This window comes from Ictalurus punctatus, chromosome 10 (assembly GCF_001660625.3).
Source record: "Ictalurus punctatus breed USDA103 chromosome 10, Coco_2.0, whole genome shotgun sequence".
In the NCBI taxonomy this organism is placed as follows: domain Eukaryota; kingdom Metazoa; phylum Chordata; class Actinopteri; order Siluriformes; family Ictaluridae; genus Ictalurus; species Ictalurus punctatus.
Window position 1 is genome coordinate 5,344,494 of NC_030425.2, and position 14,333 is coordinate 5,358,826.

The following is a 14,333-nucleotide window of genomic DNA, read 5'->3' on the forward strand; positions in this document are numbered from 1 at the left end:
TGTTATCTCGGATATGTTGGATGTCATCTTACGTCAACTTTAGGCGTGATAGAAGTTCAGTTACACGGTGACAGGAGAGAGCCAGCAGCCAGTCAGGGGAGAAAGACGGAGAATGTTTAGCTCTTTTAGCTAATAGTCCTGTGACGTTCCCATAAATTTGCAAGTTTTTTCTGCAACATTGAGGAAATGACAGCGGATAATTACATCCTTTTTATAGCGGATGCATGGACTGTGTCCCCCTAACATGCAATCATAGTAAATATGTCAGTACACCTTAAGGTATACTACGTGCAATTCAATTCAATTTTATTTGTATAGTGCTTTTTACAATAGACATTGTCTCAAAGCAGCTTTACAGAAATATCGACACGGTATACAGATATTAAAGGTGCGAATTTATCCCGACTGAGCAAGTCACTGAGTGGAGATGGTGGCGAGGAAAAACTCCCTAAGATGTTTTAAGAGGAAGAAAACTTGAGAGGAACCCGACTCAGAAGGGAACCCATCCTCATCTGGGTAACAACAGTTAGTGTGAAAAAGTTCATTATGGATTTATATGAAGTCTGTATGGCGTTAAGAGCAGCCGTAGTCCCAGCAGTCTGGAATTAGAGAAGATTTGAGCTCCATCCAGAGGCAGAAAGGATCTGGATCTCTAGTATCTCCATAAATTCGTGTGGGGCTCGGCGAAAGGAGAGAGGGAGAAAAAAGATTAATTATGACTGCGAAGTAGTAGAACAGAATCTAGTCAGGGTAGGCTTGAGTAAACAACTACGTTTTAAGCCTAGACTTAAACACTGAGACTGTGTCTGAGTCTCGAACACTAATAGGAAGACTGTTCCATAACTGTGGGGCTCTATAAGAGAAAGCTCTTCCCCCTGCTGTAGCCTTCACTATTCGAGGTACCGTCAGATAGCCTGCATCTTTTGATCTAAGTAGGCGTGGAGGATCATATAAAACCAAAAGGTCGCTTAGATATTGTGGCGTGAGACCGTTTAGTGCTTTATAGGCTAATAAAAGTATTTTATAATTAATGTGAGATTTTACTGGGAGCCAGTGCAGTATTGATAATATCGGTGTGATATGGTCGTATCTTCTGGTTCTAGTTAGGACTCTAGCAGCTGCATTCTGGACTAACTGGAGCTTATTTATATTCCTACTGGAACATCCAGACAGTAAGGCATTACAGTAATCTAATCTAGAGGTGACGAATGCATGAACTAGTATTTCCGCATCATGTAGTGACATTATATTTCTTATCTTAGAAATATTCCTGAGATGAAAGAAGGCTATCCTAGTAATATTATCTATATGAGCATCAAATGATAGGCTGGAGTCAATAATCACTGCAAGGTCTTTAACTGCTGTACATGATTAAACAGAAAGACCATCCAGAGTAACCATGTGATCAGAAAGATTACTTCTAGCTACATGTGGGCCTAATACAAGTATTTATGTTTTATCAGAATTAAGTAAAAGGAAGTTAGTTAACATCCAACGTCTAATGTCCTTTACACAATCCTCAACTTTACTAAGCTTCTGTCTGTCCTCTGCTTTCGCTGAAACATACAACTGTGTATCGTCAGCATAACAGTGGAAGCTAATTCCATGTTTACGAATAATTTGTCCTAGGGGTAGCATATATAAAGTAAAGAGCAGTGGGCCGTGCACAGTGTACTGTTTGGTCATCAGTCATGATTGTAGATGCTGCCCGCTCACAGCATGTAGCACATTTATTTTACAGCCACTGCATTTGTAATCTTCTTTCAGAGCTGTGTACCTGGTGAGACACATTGAAACTCGCCAACGGTTTGCAATGAAAAAGATTAACCGGCAGAACCTGATCCTGAGGAACCAGATCCAGCAGGTGTTTGTAGAGCGGGACATCCTGACGTTTGCAGAGAACCCTTTTGTCGTCAGTATGTTCTGCTCTTTTGAAACCCGTAGGCACCTCTGCATGGTCATGGAGTATGTGGAAGGTAAGGTTCAAGCAGAAGTTGCAGGGTTAATTCAAAGAGCAATTCTTATCCTTAAGTTTTAAAAGCATCTTATAATGGCGCACGTGGACTGAAAATGCTGTGGTGTCTCCCTCCGTGGTTACAAAAAAAAATAAAAATTAAAGGGAAGATAATTGTTTCCATGTCAGATATCAAAATTGAAAAACTGGAAGAAATGGAAAAAAAAAAAAAATGTTTTTTTTAATAACTTTTTGGTTTTCCTGAATTTGCAGTCCAGAGGTTTGCCCCTGGGTGGGGAAAAAAAAAGCTCTAATACTTTGTGTGAAACAGGTGGTGACTGCGCACATCTGCTCAAAAACATGGGACCGCTGCCGGTTGATATGACCCGATTGTACTTTGCGGAGACCGTTCTAGCTTTGGAATACCTTCACAGCTACGGCATCGTCCACCGAGATCTCAAACCTGACAAGTATGAATGAAGGATCTTGATACATGTACAGTCGAATATTGTTTACAAGTGTAATGAAATGGTTTAATACAATGGTGTCTTAACGCTCCGTGCAGCCTGTTGATAACCTCAATGGGGCACATTAAGCTGACGGATTTTGGCCTCTCCAAGATTGGTCTGATGAACATGACGACAAATCTCTACGAAGGCCATGTTGAGAAAGACACCAGAGAGTTCATCGACAAGCAGGTAATGGAGCATATACTTGACTTGTACGGTATTGTGTAGATGGTACGTTTATCAAGCTTTAAAAAAAAAAAAATTCTACTGAGCCAAATTTTGGAATAACCCCACACACACACTTTTTTTTTTTCTTTTTTTTTTTTTTTTTAATTCCGTTTATGGTAATTCAGCAAGTTCACTCCATGCAGTTTAGTTTATAATTGAAATTGTCATTTTTAAACAGTTCCAGTATACTCCTCCACACTCTGAATTCATTTGATCTACTAATCTACTGACTTATGGTGGAATTAAGTTTTGACCGTTGTGTCATCAAATTGTCAGTATGTTGGTTATTTTGATGTTGATGGGTTCTCTCTGTAGGTTTGTGGCACACCTGAGTACATCGCGCCGGAGGTTATTCTGCGGCAGGGCTACGGCAAGCCTGTAGACTGGTGGGCTATGGGAATCATACTTTATGAATTTCTGGTGGGCTGTGTGCCCTTTTTTGGAGACACACCAGAAGAGCTTTTTGGTCAGGTTGTCAGTGGTACGTCCACATGCTGAATATGAAAGCTCTTTCATTTTGCGGGTTCATTATTTATATACATTTTGAATGTTGTTTAATCTGACCTGCCGTGTAGCTGACCTGAATGTACTTTTATTTAGATGATATCATCTGGCCAGATGGGGACGATGCTTTGCCGGTGGATGCCCAGGACTTGATAACGCGTTTACTGAGACAAAGTCCAATTGAACGACTTGGGACAGGTAATTCAGCAGTTTGCTGTTGGATATGCCTTTGTGTCTATTAGCAGCATATTCCATACAAGAAACACTTACACCATATTTCTTGAAGTGTCTCTTTCCTAATTTCAGCCTGTTAAAAAGAGCAGCAAAAAAGATGAATTTCTACACTGTGTCTTTCTGTGCTCTTTTAAATGGTCCAAGTTGTTACCAGATGGGGAAAGTGTCTTACTCTACAAATAGAATAAGCATATTTTCTTAGTATATTACTAATGAACTGGTGAATGTCTGTTTCCTTATGGTTTGAAATATGTACAGGAGGAGCAGCAGAGGTCAAACAGCACACATTCTTTACCAGCCTGGATTGGAATGGGCTGCTTCGCCAAAAAGCTGAATTTATCCCTCAGTTAGAAGGAGATGATGACACTAGTTATTTTGACAGTGAGTATTATGGCCTCGATTTTGGTTATGTCTTTTCGATACATGTTGGGGTTGAATTTGGTTAAATGCCTACTGATAGAAATGATGATTTGGGAAATATCAATGCTTTTTGTCTGCTCATGACCACTCCTGTCTTTTCATTATTACGTCTTTTAGTTTTTACTTAGAACCTCGTGTACAAAAGAGATATTTTTAAGTACTCAACTGGAGAAATAAATTTTGATGCCCCGTATTGTTTTAAACAATAATCCTCTGATAATCCGCCTGAAGTAAGAATTTGAATTGTCCTCCCTCAAATGAATCCAGCTCGATCCGATCGCTATCATCATTTGGTTTCCGACGAAGACGACGAAACGAACGATGACGAGTCTTCCCTTGAAATTCGACGGTTTTCCTCGTGGTCGAATCGTTTCAGCAAGGTTAGTATTGTTGAATTGTAAATGTCGTAAATATTCTGTTCAAATAAAGAAAGATATATTCATAACACCTTTTATTTCGAAATGTGATTTATGCGTCGGTTCGTATAAAAATGATGCGACAGAATACTTCTCTTGCTCCCTACTTTGCAGGTATACAGCAGCACAGAATATCTGGCCACGCCGTCCAATCTGAGTTTCTCCTCTGACCGAAGTCACAGTGAAGAGCACGAGGACCGTTCAGACGGCCGAGAAAGCCACTCACCTGGAGAGATGCACAGACAGAGCAGCACAGGAGCCCCGGATAACAGGAGACTCTCGGGACAGCGACCGTGGTCCGTTTGAACTGTTGTTTTGTTCCTACAGGGTGTTTCTAAAGACACAATGATTTGAAAGAGGTTTAAAAAGGTCCTGAAATGTTTTGTGGTTAATTAGCATAACAATGTAAACTTGTAAATGTACAATGTAAAAAATATATATATATATATATATATATATATATATATATATATATATATATTCTTAACCATGTCAAATATTGGCACATCGAGCAATTCATATGAACAAAATATAGCTGGAAACGGTTTTACTTTTTATGTTCACCTGATAAATATGTGGTGATATTGCCTGTATCATTGATCAGCATGGTGGAGATTAGAGAGTACATGAACTGAGATATAAACGTATATTTAACTGTAAATCAGGCAATGGCTATCAAATTTACACTCCTGAAAATTTCTCATATTTATTATGATTAAACTAATTAACCACAAAGACCATTTGTTATACCAAGGGTGCGAAGTCTCTTGTGACCTATATTTGTCCTTGTATGCCGGGTAGCTGTAACAATGGTCATTGTATCACAGCCTGCGACCAAGAGCCTCATCCAGCTCCTCCCAGCCAGACAGGTGTGTAAGCCCTCTGGTGGCGAGCAGTACACACAGCCTGGAAGCCATGCCACGCGTTGCACTCTCCACCGATGATGAAGGTCAGGACTTCATGACACATGGCTAAATTGTCTAAATAAAATGTGCATTGGAATGCAGTGTAGGGCAAAGTTTCTTATGTTACATTCAGCTTTGGGTGGGGGGTATTCCATAGCATCCTAGTATAAGGTTATTCTGACAAGAGCAGTGAGCTAAATTATTATCATAAAGATAAATACTTGTATTTTGGATTCTAATTAATACAGTTGATCATGGTATTCTGAGTCCAAGTATATTGCTCTTCATACTGGCTGGATCTGTAAATCAATTTTTCTTCCTGCTCACGTTGCAGCTGAGGTGGTTGTATCCAACCTGAGACGAATCAGGCTGCGTAGCAACAGTACAGGAACAAAGCACTCGTCTCCAAGGGAACACAGCAGTCCACGATGTTTTGGCAACCAGCTTGAAACGCCAGACAGACAGCATCTCTCTCCAGGGGGCAAAGTGCCAAAATCTGCCTCTGTGTCAACACTGTCCCTCATCATTACTCCAGGTGAGAAACTTAATATAACCATAACCCATAGTTAAAGATGAACATGAGTATTTTTGTCCAACCCTTGCTTGCATGCTTAACAAAGTTGGCCATTACCCTTCCCTTCATTTCCCATCTATCCAGATGATATGAGTGGAGGTCTTCAAGCCAGCCCCATTTCCCCACACTCCATTTCTTCCAATCCCTCATCCCGAGATTCCTCCCCAAATCGAGACTTGTCCCTCAGCTTCAGCTGTCTGCGGCCTCCCATCTTTATCCATAGCTCGGGCAAGAAGTACGGCTTCACCCTGCAGACTATCCGCGTCTACATCGGAAATAGCGACGTGTACACCATCCATCACATGGTCTCGGTGAGCAGCTCAAAGAAACTGCCGCTTGACTTTGCAGGATAAAACGGTTCGAGTTCAATAACATGAGCTGCCTTTATTTTCTCAAATCACATTTTCATAATGAAAAAGCACCATATGCGTTACAAACTAATTGACATGCGGTAAAAATCATAGCACTTTTCCATCGCATTATACAGTTCAGATCAGCAAATTACCCATGATCCAGCATTTTCTTTTTCCCCCCCCTGCTATTTTCATTATCATGGACCGTTTTTGGTGATTAAATCTCAAATTGCGTTGCACTGTGCAGGATCAAATGTTTTTGTTCCAGTTTAGCATTGTCTGTCTAAAATGCCTGCACTCTGAGCTTGTCTGCATTTTTCCTAAGGGTAAACGTTCTAGTCAATACTTGGTAAAAGTCCTGCTCAATACTAAACCCCGGCAGCACCACACACACACATCAGATATACCTAGTTTATTCTCAAAAATGCTTTTGGAAAAGTTGCTGAGTGGTATTTTGCTGTTTGTGATTGTAGTCACCACCTAATGACTGTTATTGGACACCGGTACACATACAGCTAGGATACAAATAATCTTACAGGTGTATACAGGAGGAAAGATTTTTTTCTTTTCTTTTTTTTTCCTTTTTCATGCAGCGGAGCTTTCTAAAAATAGCAGTGCTGTATCTGTTCTCATAGGAGAGCCACTAGAACACTTGGCTATTAACTGCCTTAATGCAGCATATACGTTTTTATCTTTTGTTTTAGTAAATGAAACACTGGATTTAATTACAGTTTGATTTAAAAAATAAATAAATAAATAAAGGCATCATAAATTGTGTTTCTCGCGTTTTTTTTTTTTTTTTTTTTATAGAGTGTGGAGGAAGGCAGTCCTGCTCATGAGGCTGGTCTGAGAGCAGGAGATCTGATCACTCATGTGAATGGAGAGTCAGTGCAGGGACTGGTGCACACAGAGATGATGGAGCTGCTTCTTAAGGTGAGACACATGCTGTGCTGTGGCATAATCCATAGAAGTGCAGTTTTGTCGTTGGTGCTAAATGTAATCGTAGTGGGTTTTTAGTTGTAGAGTCATCATTTTAAACATTTTATATTGCTCATCTTGTTTCCACCGTCACAGCTACACGTTATCCATAAACATGCTCGGCATCTGTATTTCCCAGCCGACTAGTGACCATGAGTCACAATGAACCCCCCAGTAATCAGCTAACAGTAGCTAGATTGATACTCGTACAAAGACCGATTCTTCTGCAGATGCTTCCACCAGCACATTCTTGTCTGAGTGATTTTGTTTAAACTACACACAACAACTTGTATTGTTTTACAGAGCGGTAACAAGGTGGCCTTGCAGACCGTTGCCCTAGAGGACACCACAATCAAAATCGGACCAGCACGGAAAACTAGCTACAAGGGCAAGATGGCCCGTTGCAGCAAGAGGAGCAGGAGAAAGGACAACCAGGACCGGTCTGAAGGCTTTACTTAATATGCCTCATTAATCTTGGGGGGGGCTGTCTGGTTTTCAAATGGGGAAAACAATAGCTACTTTTATCCCCCAAAATGATAGACAGAAGTAAAATCAATTGAAAAATGAGATGTTTGGACATGACCCTCTCTGTATAACAGATGCCATGTAACACATCTGGGCAGAAAAACGGGCAAACGCTGTCTAAGTAATATGGCAGAGTTATGATAAAAGAGCATGACTATTAGTAGGATGATCCGAGAAGTGTTCAGAGGACATGCAAATTATACTGAAATATTTCAGTATACACTGACAATGTTGTTACTTGTTCTCGTTTGTGAAACACATTAAATTATTACATTTTCATGCATGTTGTCCTATGTGTATGCAAACCTTCACACTGGACTATAACAAATAGTTTAATAATTTCAAAAACTTATAACTCAAAGCATAAAAATGTAATAAAGCTGTGATGTCTTCTGCCCTCAGACGTCGAACAGTCCTGAAGAGGCTGTCTAAGCAGAGCACGGTGATGCACAGCAGTCGCAGCTTCTCCTCTGGCCTCCATCACTCTGTTTCCTCCAGTGAGAGTTTGCCTGGCTCCCCGACACACAGCCTGTCCCCTGGACCTTCCACACCATGCCGCAGCCCAGTTCCAGACCACACTGCTGGTACACACACCTTCTCTAAACTGTTTCCCAGCTCACTTTTTCTCTGGTTGCAGTAGCTGTTAATTGACCAGATTATGAATCAAAGAGATCACAATAACGATATGAATTTCGATAGAATTCCATTTAAATGAAAGACAATTAAGACTCCATTTTATATATACATTCACAGAGAACTTTATTAGGAACATTATACTAATACTGGGTGGGCCTCCCTTTGCTCTCAAATCAGCCCCAGTTCTTCGAGAAATATCGGAAACACTCCCTTGAGATTCCGGTCCATGTTGACATGCTTGCATCACGCAGTTCCTGCAGGTGCACTGTGATGACTTCCTGCATTGCACTGCTGCCACGTGATTGGCTGATTTAGAGAATTGCATGAATGAATAGGTGTACAGGTGTTCCTAATAAAGTGCTCAGTGAGTGCACATATTGGACAGACAAACGATCGATTCATTTGCTAGCCCACCAGGCTAATGTAATGAATTTATGTATTTAAGCACTAACAAGCATATGGTCATGAATTATATCATGTTTGCACGCAACAAAAGGGGGTTGGGCAAAGTTTTACTTTGCATGTGAAAGATATTATTCGTGTGTGGCTGGTCTCTTTCTTCTCTCTTGATATGTTTAACCATGAAGTGACTGCGTCTTGTCCTAGCAAGAGTGTTTTACTACTGCTTTTATAGTTCAGAAATGTATTTTGTTGTGAAAGGGTTAATTAGAGTTGTTCCTAAGCCATTTTTACTAGTTTCCTGGGCATTAAACTTGCCAAACAATTTATTAGCAGGGTTTTTTTTTCTTCTCCTTCTTCATGGTTTAAATTTACTGTTAAAGTTAATGTTCAGGGAAATTTTTAAATCCCCAAAGTATAGCACAAAGAAAGCCTTTTGGTTGATTGTTGTCTGTGTGTGACCATTTTTAGATGCAAACTTTCCCCAAAGTGGCTCTCCGTGCTCCAGCTCACCAAGTTCTCCAGCTGTCCAAATGCGGCCCAGCTCGCTACATGGCCTGGGATCCAAACTGGGCGCTCAACGTTACGCTAAAGTCGGCCGGCGCAAGTCAACTAGCAGTATCCCCCCATCACCGTTGGCGTGCACCTCCTCCCCCCAGGCCCTGTCTCCTCAGCACTCCTCTTCTCCTTTACCCAGCATCACCAAGACCCTTCATTCGTACCATGGGAAAACACTCTCCCCTCCTACTATTGTCCGTCATGGGGTTCGACCCCGAAGCACCGAGATTCCTGTCTCCCCGCTGCTGAAGAGAGTCCAGTCTGCTGAAAAGCTCTCTGGTGTCTTCCACGGAGACAAAAAGGCCCACGGTCCACGACGGCACACTTTAGAGGTTCCTCACTGTGAGTTGGACGTGGCTGGGGATGCAGACGTGGAGTCTCAATATGGCTCGGACCACGGCAGACTCGGGGCGTTTGCCGCTGGCCAGATTGTGGTCATGCGAAAGCTCAATCTGTCCGAACGCCGCGACTCCTTCAAGAAGCAAGAAGCCGTACAGGAAGTAAGTTTCGATGAGCCGGACGAAAGAGCTGGACAGACTCCAGCCACGCCGAGCTTTCTGGCCGACACTCGGCCCAAGCACAGGGCTGAGTGGATGGTGTCAAACTCTCAGTCCAGGGAGGAGTGTGTGGTCAGGAGGGTACCTCTGGTCCCCCAGATCGCTGTTCAGGGCTCCGAGAGTGAGGAGCTGGAGGACTGGCAGCCATGTTCTGATGAGGAAGACGAGGGGAAAAGCACAAGTGGGAGTTTGGACTCGCATCCAGAAGACAAGGGAAGACCAGAGAGTGCATGTTCTTCCAGCGTTTCATCAGATGGCTCGTCAGTGGCGTCTAAGAGCAAAGGTCACGTTACTGACACGGAAGAAACCTCGAGCATGAGTCCAAGGAAGGGGAAACTCCGAGGAAAATGACTTGGCCAATGTTGATGTCACTTTAATATTCCACACTTGAGTTGACAAGGACGGCGTCTGTACTCCTCTCACAGCGCTCCTGCTGAACGAGTAGAAGTGAGAGCGATTGGGTTGGAATGCCACTTAGTGTCTTGTAAATTCAATTTAAAAAATGAAGTAAGCTAGATTTTTACAGGGGAATATTTATAGTTTTTTAACGCGTGTTGGAATATTCTAACGATGGCGAAACCTGATGGTAACCAGCTGGGATTTTGAACCATCAAACGGGGAATGACGACATTTTTATGAAAATGTATTTTCAGGAAGAATGTTTGTATATCAAGTGTAGCTAACATTGGTGAATTATCACAGAAGACTAGGTGTGAGAAGAAGAATCAGGTAGTGTTTTTAGCGAGAGCTAAACATAGGAGCATTTGGTTGGTCTGGGTTTTCAACTTGTCAGTATTTTTGGCTTATTGAACTCTGTCTAGTTCAGTTCTCACAGTTGTACACAAATTTTACTGTATTAAATTCAGTGTAGGTTTTTTTGTGTGTGAGATCCACTGCATTTGGCACCATCTAACCCCACTTTTACGTAGGCTAAAGGTATTTCGGCTCAGGGCTTTTGGCTGTAGAAACTTCACAGTTCACTCGGTGTTTGCAAGGTGTTCAATTTATTAGCGTTTTTTTTATTATTATTATTTTAATGTTTGTACAGATTTGATTGCTAGATATTGTGGTGCCTCGAAGTTAACCTATAGATGGTAGTGACTCTTTTTAACCGTGTGACCTAGTTTTATGTTGATTTTAGTCTGATTTCTACTGTGTATATTACTCGTTCTGGAAACTATGCTAACTGGAAAACTGCGGAGAATTTCCACAGGCAAACTTGAATGGGTCCCCTGCTTCAACTGCACTTCCTGTAGGGCTCTCGAAGCTTTTCTCAGTTTCCTAAAGCAATGATTTATTCCTGCAGACATCTCGTTTCTTAAAAGTTTTTTTTTTTTTTTTTAGTAAAAAAAAAAAACAGCTTTCAGTGAGTATAAAACATTCAGATGTACTTGCAATGCATATTTATTCAATCTTATTTAAGTCGTCCTGTCAAATTTACTTAAAAAAAAAAAATCACAATTTTACAGGACTTCACTTTTTTTTAATTTTCCCCTACATGAACTGGGTGTGCTTGTTATGCATGTGATTATAATGTGGTTTCTAAACCATGTTGTTTTCCATATGTATTCCGTAGCTTGTTTATCTAACTACCTATTGTATAGGGCGAATGTTTACATTGTTTATATTGACTTGAGGATTTGGTGGTTTGTTTGGGGGGTTTTTGTGCAAATCAGTGTATCTTAGCTTGCCCTTAGCAACTGAATTTTCTAAATATGTGAAAATGCAAATAATAGAAGTGCAGCTTCCTCTTAACACTGATCTGTTAAACCATGTCCTCTCCACAAAATCTCCTTACAATGTAAGGATTTTCTCCCCAAAAAATACAAAAAGCCCCAAATGATGGTGTTTTTCTGTATAGTACTACAGTTTGATGAATGTTAATGATTTCAACTGCTTATGGGGAAGAAGGTCATGAATTTTCAACATAATTATCAGAAAGCTTTTTTTGGAGGTGGGAGATGAACAAATCTTTTTTTTTTTTTTTTTTTTTTTTTTAGTTGGTTTTTTTTTTTTTTGTTTAAAAGAGAAACTCTCCTGGTACTTTGGAGTCTCCTATCGTGCACAATTGCATCCTGCTACTATCTTTTGGTGCTACATGAATCTGTAATGCATTCCATGTTTGATGGTAGTTAATGTCTCATACAGGCTACTTTTGAGACCGTTAAATAATTGCATGCTGCATGTAGTTTATAGTGAGCACACAGCAAATGCTCGCATGGCATTCAGTGCAACGTGTCTCCTGGTTCAGTACGACCAACCCTATGACTTTCTGTCAAGTTCACGGTGGTTCTATTTGGTTCGAAAGTCCTATTATTAATTTTTTGAATATTTCTGCTCACTATATATCGTGGCTATAAGTTATTTGTTCTTTCCTAAGTAGTTGTGTAGCACCTGAACCTCCTTAATTAACCAGTGGTAATATCGGTTGTTTCTGCTTTATTTTATCTTGTCCAGGTTTGGTCAAAAAGAACTAGAAGTTATGCCGATGATCAGCACAAAAAAAATCTATATATCCAGTTTTGTATATTTATATGCAATAGTGATGTTCTTCCTCCTCCATTTCTTCACATCTGTGAAGATCATTGGGTTTGTTTTTTTGTTTTGTTTTTTGGGATCATTGGTCTGTGCTGGTTTGTAAAAATGCTTTTATATCATATTTTTTGTAATGTTGTTATACTTGTTGGCCAGCCCAGTCAATGCTTTGTAATAAATCATCCTGTGTTGGCTCTACACACTGGGGACTGTTCTTTCTTAGACCGTTAATCAAGATTCTCAAGTGTTACGCACACATTGAGTAAAATTCATACGGATGTTGTGGGTTTATAAAGCGTATTCTTTACAAACTAGTGTTATTTATTTTGCACACGGGTTTGCAGGAAAACTTCATAAAACAGGTGGTTTTTGAGCACAGGGTCTACATGTATACAGTTCACTGAAAAGCTCTTAAGTCCAGCTGTGGTAGTCTGGCAGTGCACATACTTGGGGCCTGATAGTGAAATTCACAATGTTTGTCTCTCTTTTCTTGAATGAGAAAAGAGAGACTTTATTAAGAACACATGTATACCTGCATGTTCATGCAGCCAATCGTGGCAGCAATGCATAACATTATGCAGATACAGCTCAAGAGTGGGGGAAAATGTGACCTTAGGGACTTTAAAGTAGATTCAGTGAAAATATGCAAAAGAGATTAATATAATTTAATGAATTTATAATGCATTTATACAGAATTTATAATGGATATAATCTTTGATTATCTACATTATCCAAGGCTATTTCTTTGCGTTGTGAATTTAAGAAACGTTGCCTGACATCAGGGGTCATTTACAGAGTTCAGTTAAGTGTGTAGTGAGGATTTAATATAGTGATTGCAGACGTCAGATATAACTACAGACTTAAACTTTTTCTTTATAGGATAAAGCCAAATATATTGGAATTTTAGTAATTTTACAAATGGTAAAAGATTTGTATATTCTCTACAGGCTGAGTTTTTTTGACAAGGCTAAAATTAGTTAAATTGTTCATTTCAGGCACATGGGGAAAATAGCATGTGCACTACGGCAAAGCAGAACATCCGCTCACCTGTCATTAACACAACCAGAAAGAAATCAATCGAGACCATAGAAGTATTTGGACAAGCAGGTGATGGTAAGATATGAAATATTACCTTTCATCAGAGCAAAATTACTTATAAACCAACCGATATTAATGTTCAAAGAATACACACAAGGCTAATTGCATGTATGTGTAATTGAAAGGACCTCCAGCAAAGAGCCTTGGGAAACCACAACTTCTTCCCAGAACGCCCAGAATGGATCCGACTGGTCTTCCCCCATTCAGAGCACTGATGCGCAGGGATAAGTTAAGCAAAACATCCGGCAATCCTCAGGTACTTACAGGTACTACAGAGGTAAAGAGTAAGTCTCTTGAGGCTACAATTGAGGTAGAACCTCAATTAAGATCCACGATTACTGATGCAGTCCTGGATTGCATAACCTCTACATCGTTCAAGAATCAGCTCACTCAGCGCATTGTGGGTGAGATTGATGATATACTAGCAAAAGCCGTGTCCCAAGTTCATGAGCAACAGCATGCCGTGAGATTCGGTACAGCAGGAGGTAAGATAAACAACATCTCCCGGGAACAACAATCGAGCAACAATGTTTTCATTCTTGGCTTCAGTGATTCTGTGGCATCTGTGATTGGTTATGCACTGATAGAAGTTAGAGAAGACGTGAAAAAAACTTTTAGAAGCCAGTCATACAAATTTCAGACAGCGTCACCAACGGCATGTGATTCTGTAACAGAAATAGTGGACAGTGTCTTTGAAGGCATGCTTGATTCCTTGATTCCTCAACTGAAACCAGATGTTTGCACTGAAAGGGATCCTAGCATGATTGCTTCTCTTCATAGTCATGAGTTTGATACCGTGTCTGATAGTATCCTTCCCAGCACTGACTCAGATTTCAACCAGAGTCCAGTCCATGAGCCAAGAGGAAGTGCTGATGAGTCTAGAGTCACAGCTCAGGACATTGAGACATTCGGTCAAGATCTGATGAAGTAGCAGAAGAAGGACTTGTGGC

General features: G+C 40.5%; 1 protein-coding gene across 6 annotated transcripts in view; it reads left to right on the forward strand.

Moving 5' to 3' along the window:
• mast3b (microtubule associated serine/threonine kinase 3b) overlaps nucleotides 1-12,483 on the forward strand; it is a 35,727-nt gene extending 23,244 nt beyond the window's left edge. For all 6 annotated transcript variants that reach the window (XM_017477610.3, XM_017477611.3, XM_017477612.3 and 3 more), the window contains 15 exons: nucleotides 1,768-1,976; nucleotides 2,286-2,424; nucleotides 2,520-2,652; nucleotides 3,007-3,172; nucleotides 3,292-3,393; nucleotides 3,688-3,810; nucleotides 4,117-4,229; nucleotides 4,380-4,561; nucleotides 5,093-5,214; nucleotides 5,505-5,705; nucleotides 5,829-6,055; nucleotides 6,908-7,030; nucleotides 7,379-7,515; nucleotides 8,003-8,184; nucleotides 9,107-12,483. In XM_017477610.3, coding sequence (XP_017333099.1) covers nucleotides 1,768-1,976; nucleotides 2,286-2,424; nucleotides 2,520-2,652; nucleotides 3,007-3,172; nucleotides 3,292-3,393; nucleotides 3,688-3,810; nucleotides 4,117-4,229; nucleotides 4,380-4,561; nucleotides 5,093-5,214; nucleotides 5,505-5,705; nucleotides 5,829-6,055; nucleotides 6,908-7,030; nucleotides 7,379-7,515; nucleotides 8,003-8,184; nucleotides 9,107-10,101 — 3,154 coding nt within the window. In that variant the 3' untranslated portion in view covers nucleotides 10,102-12,483. The remainder of the gene's footprint in view (nucleotides 1-1,767; nucleotides 1,977-2,285; nucleotides 2,425-2,519; nucleotides 2,653-3,006; nucleotides 3,173-3,291; nucleotides 3,394-3,687; nucleotides 3,811-4,116; nucleotides 4,230-4,379; nucleotides 4,562-5,092; nucleotides 5,215-5,504; nucleotides 5,706-5,828; nucleotides 6,056-6,907; nucleotides 7,031-7,378; nucleotides 7,516-8,002; nucleotides 8,185-9,106) is intronic.
• The last annotated feature ends 1,850 nt before the right edge of the window (nucleotides 12,484-14,333 follow it).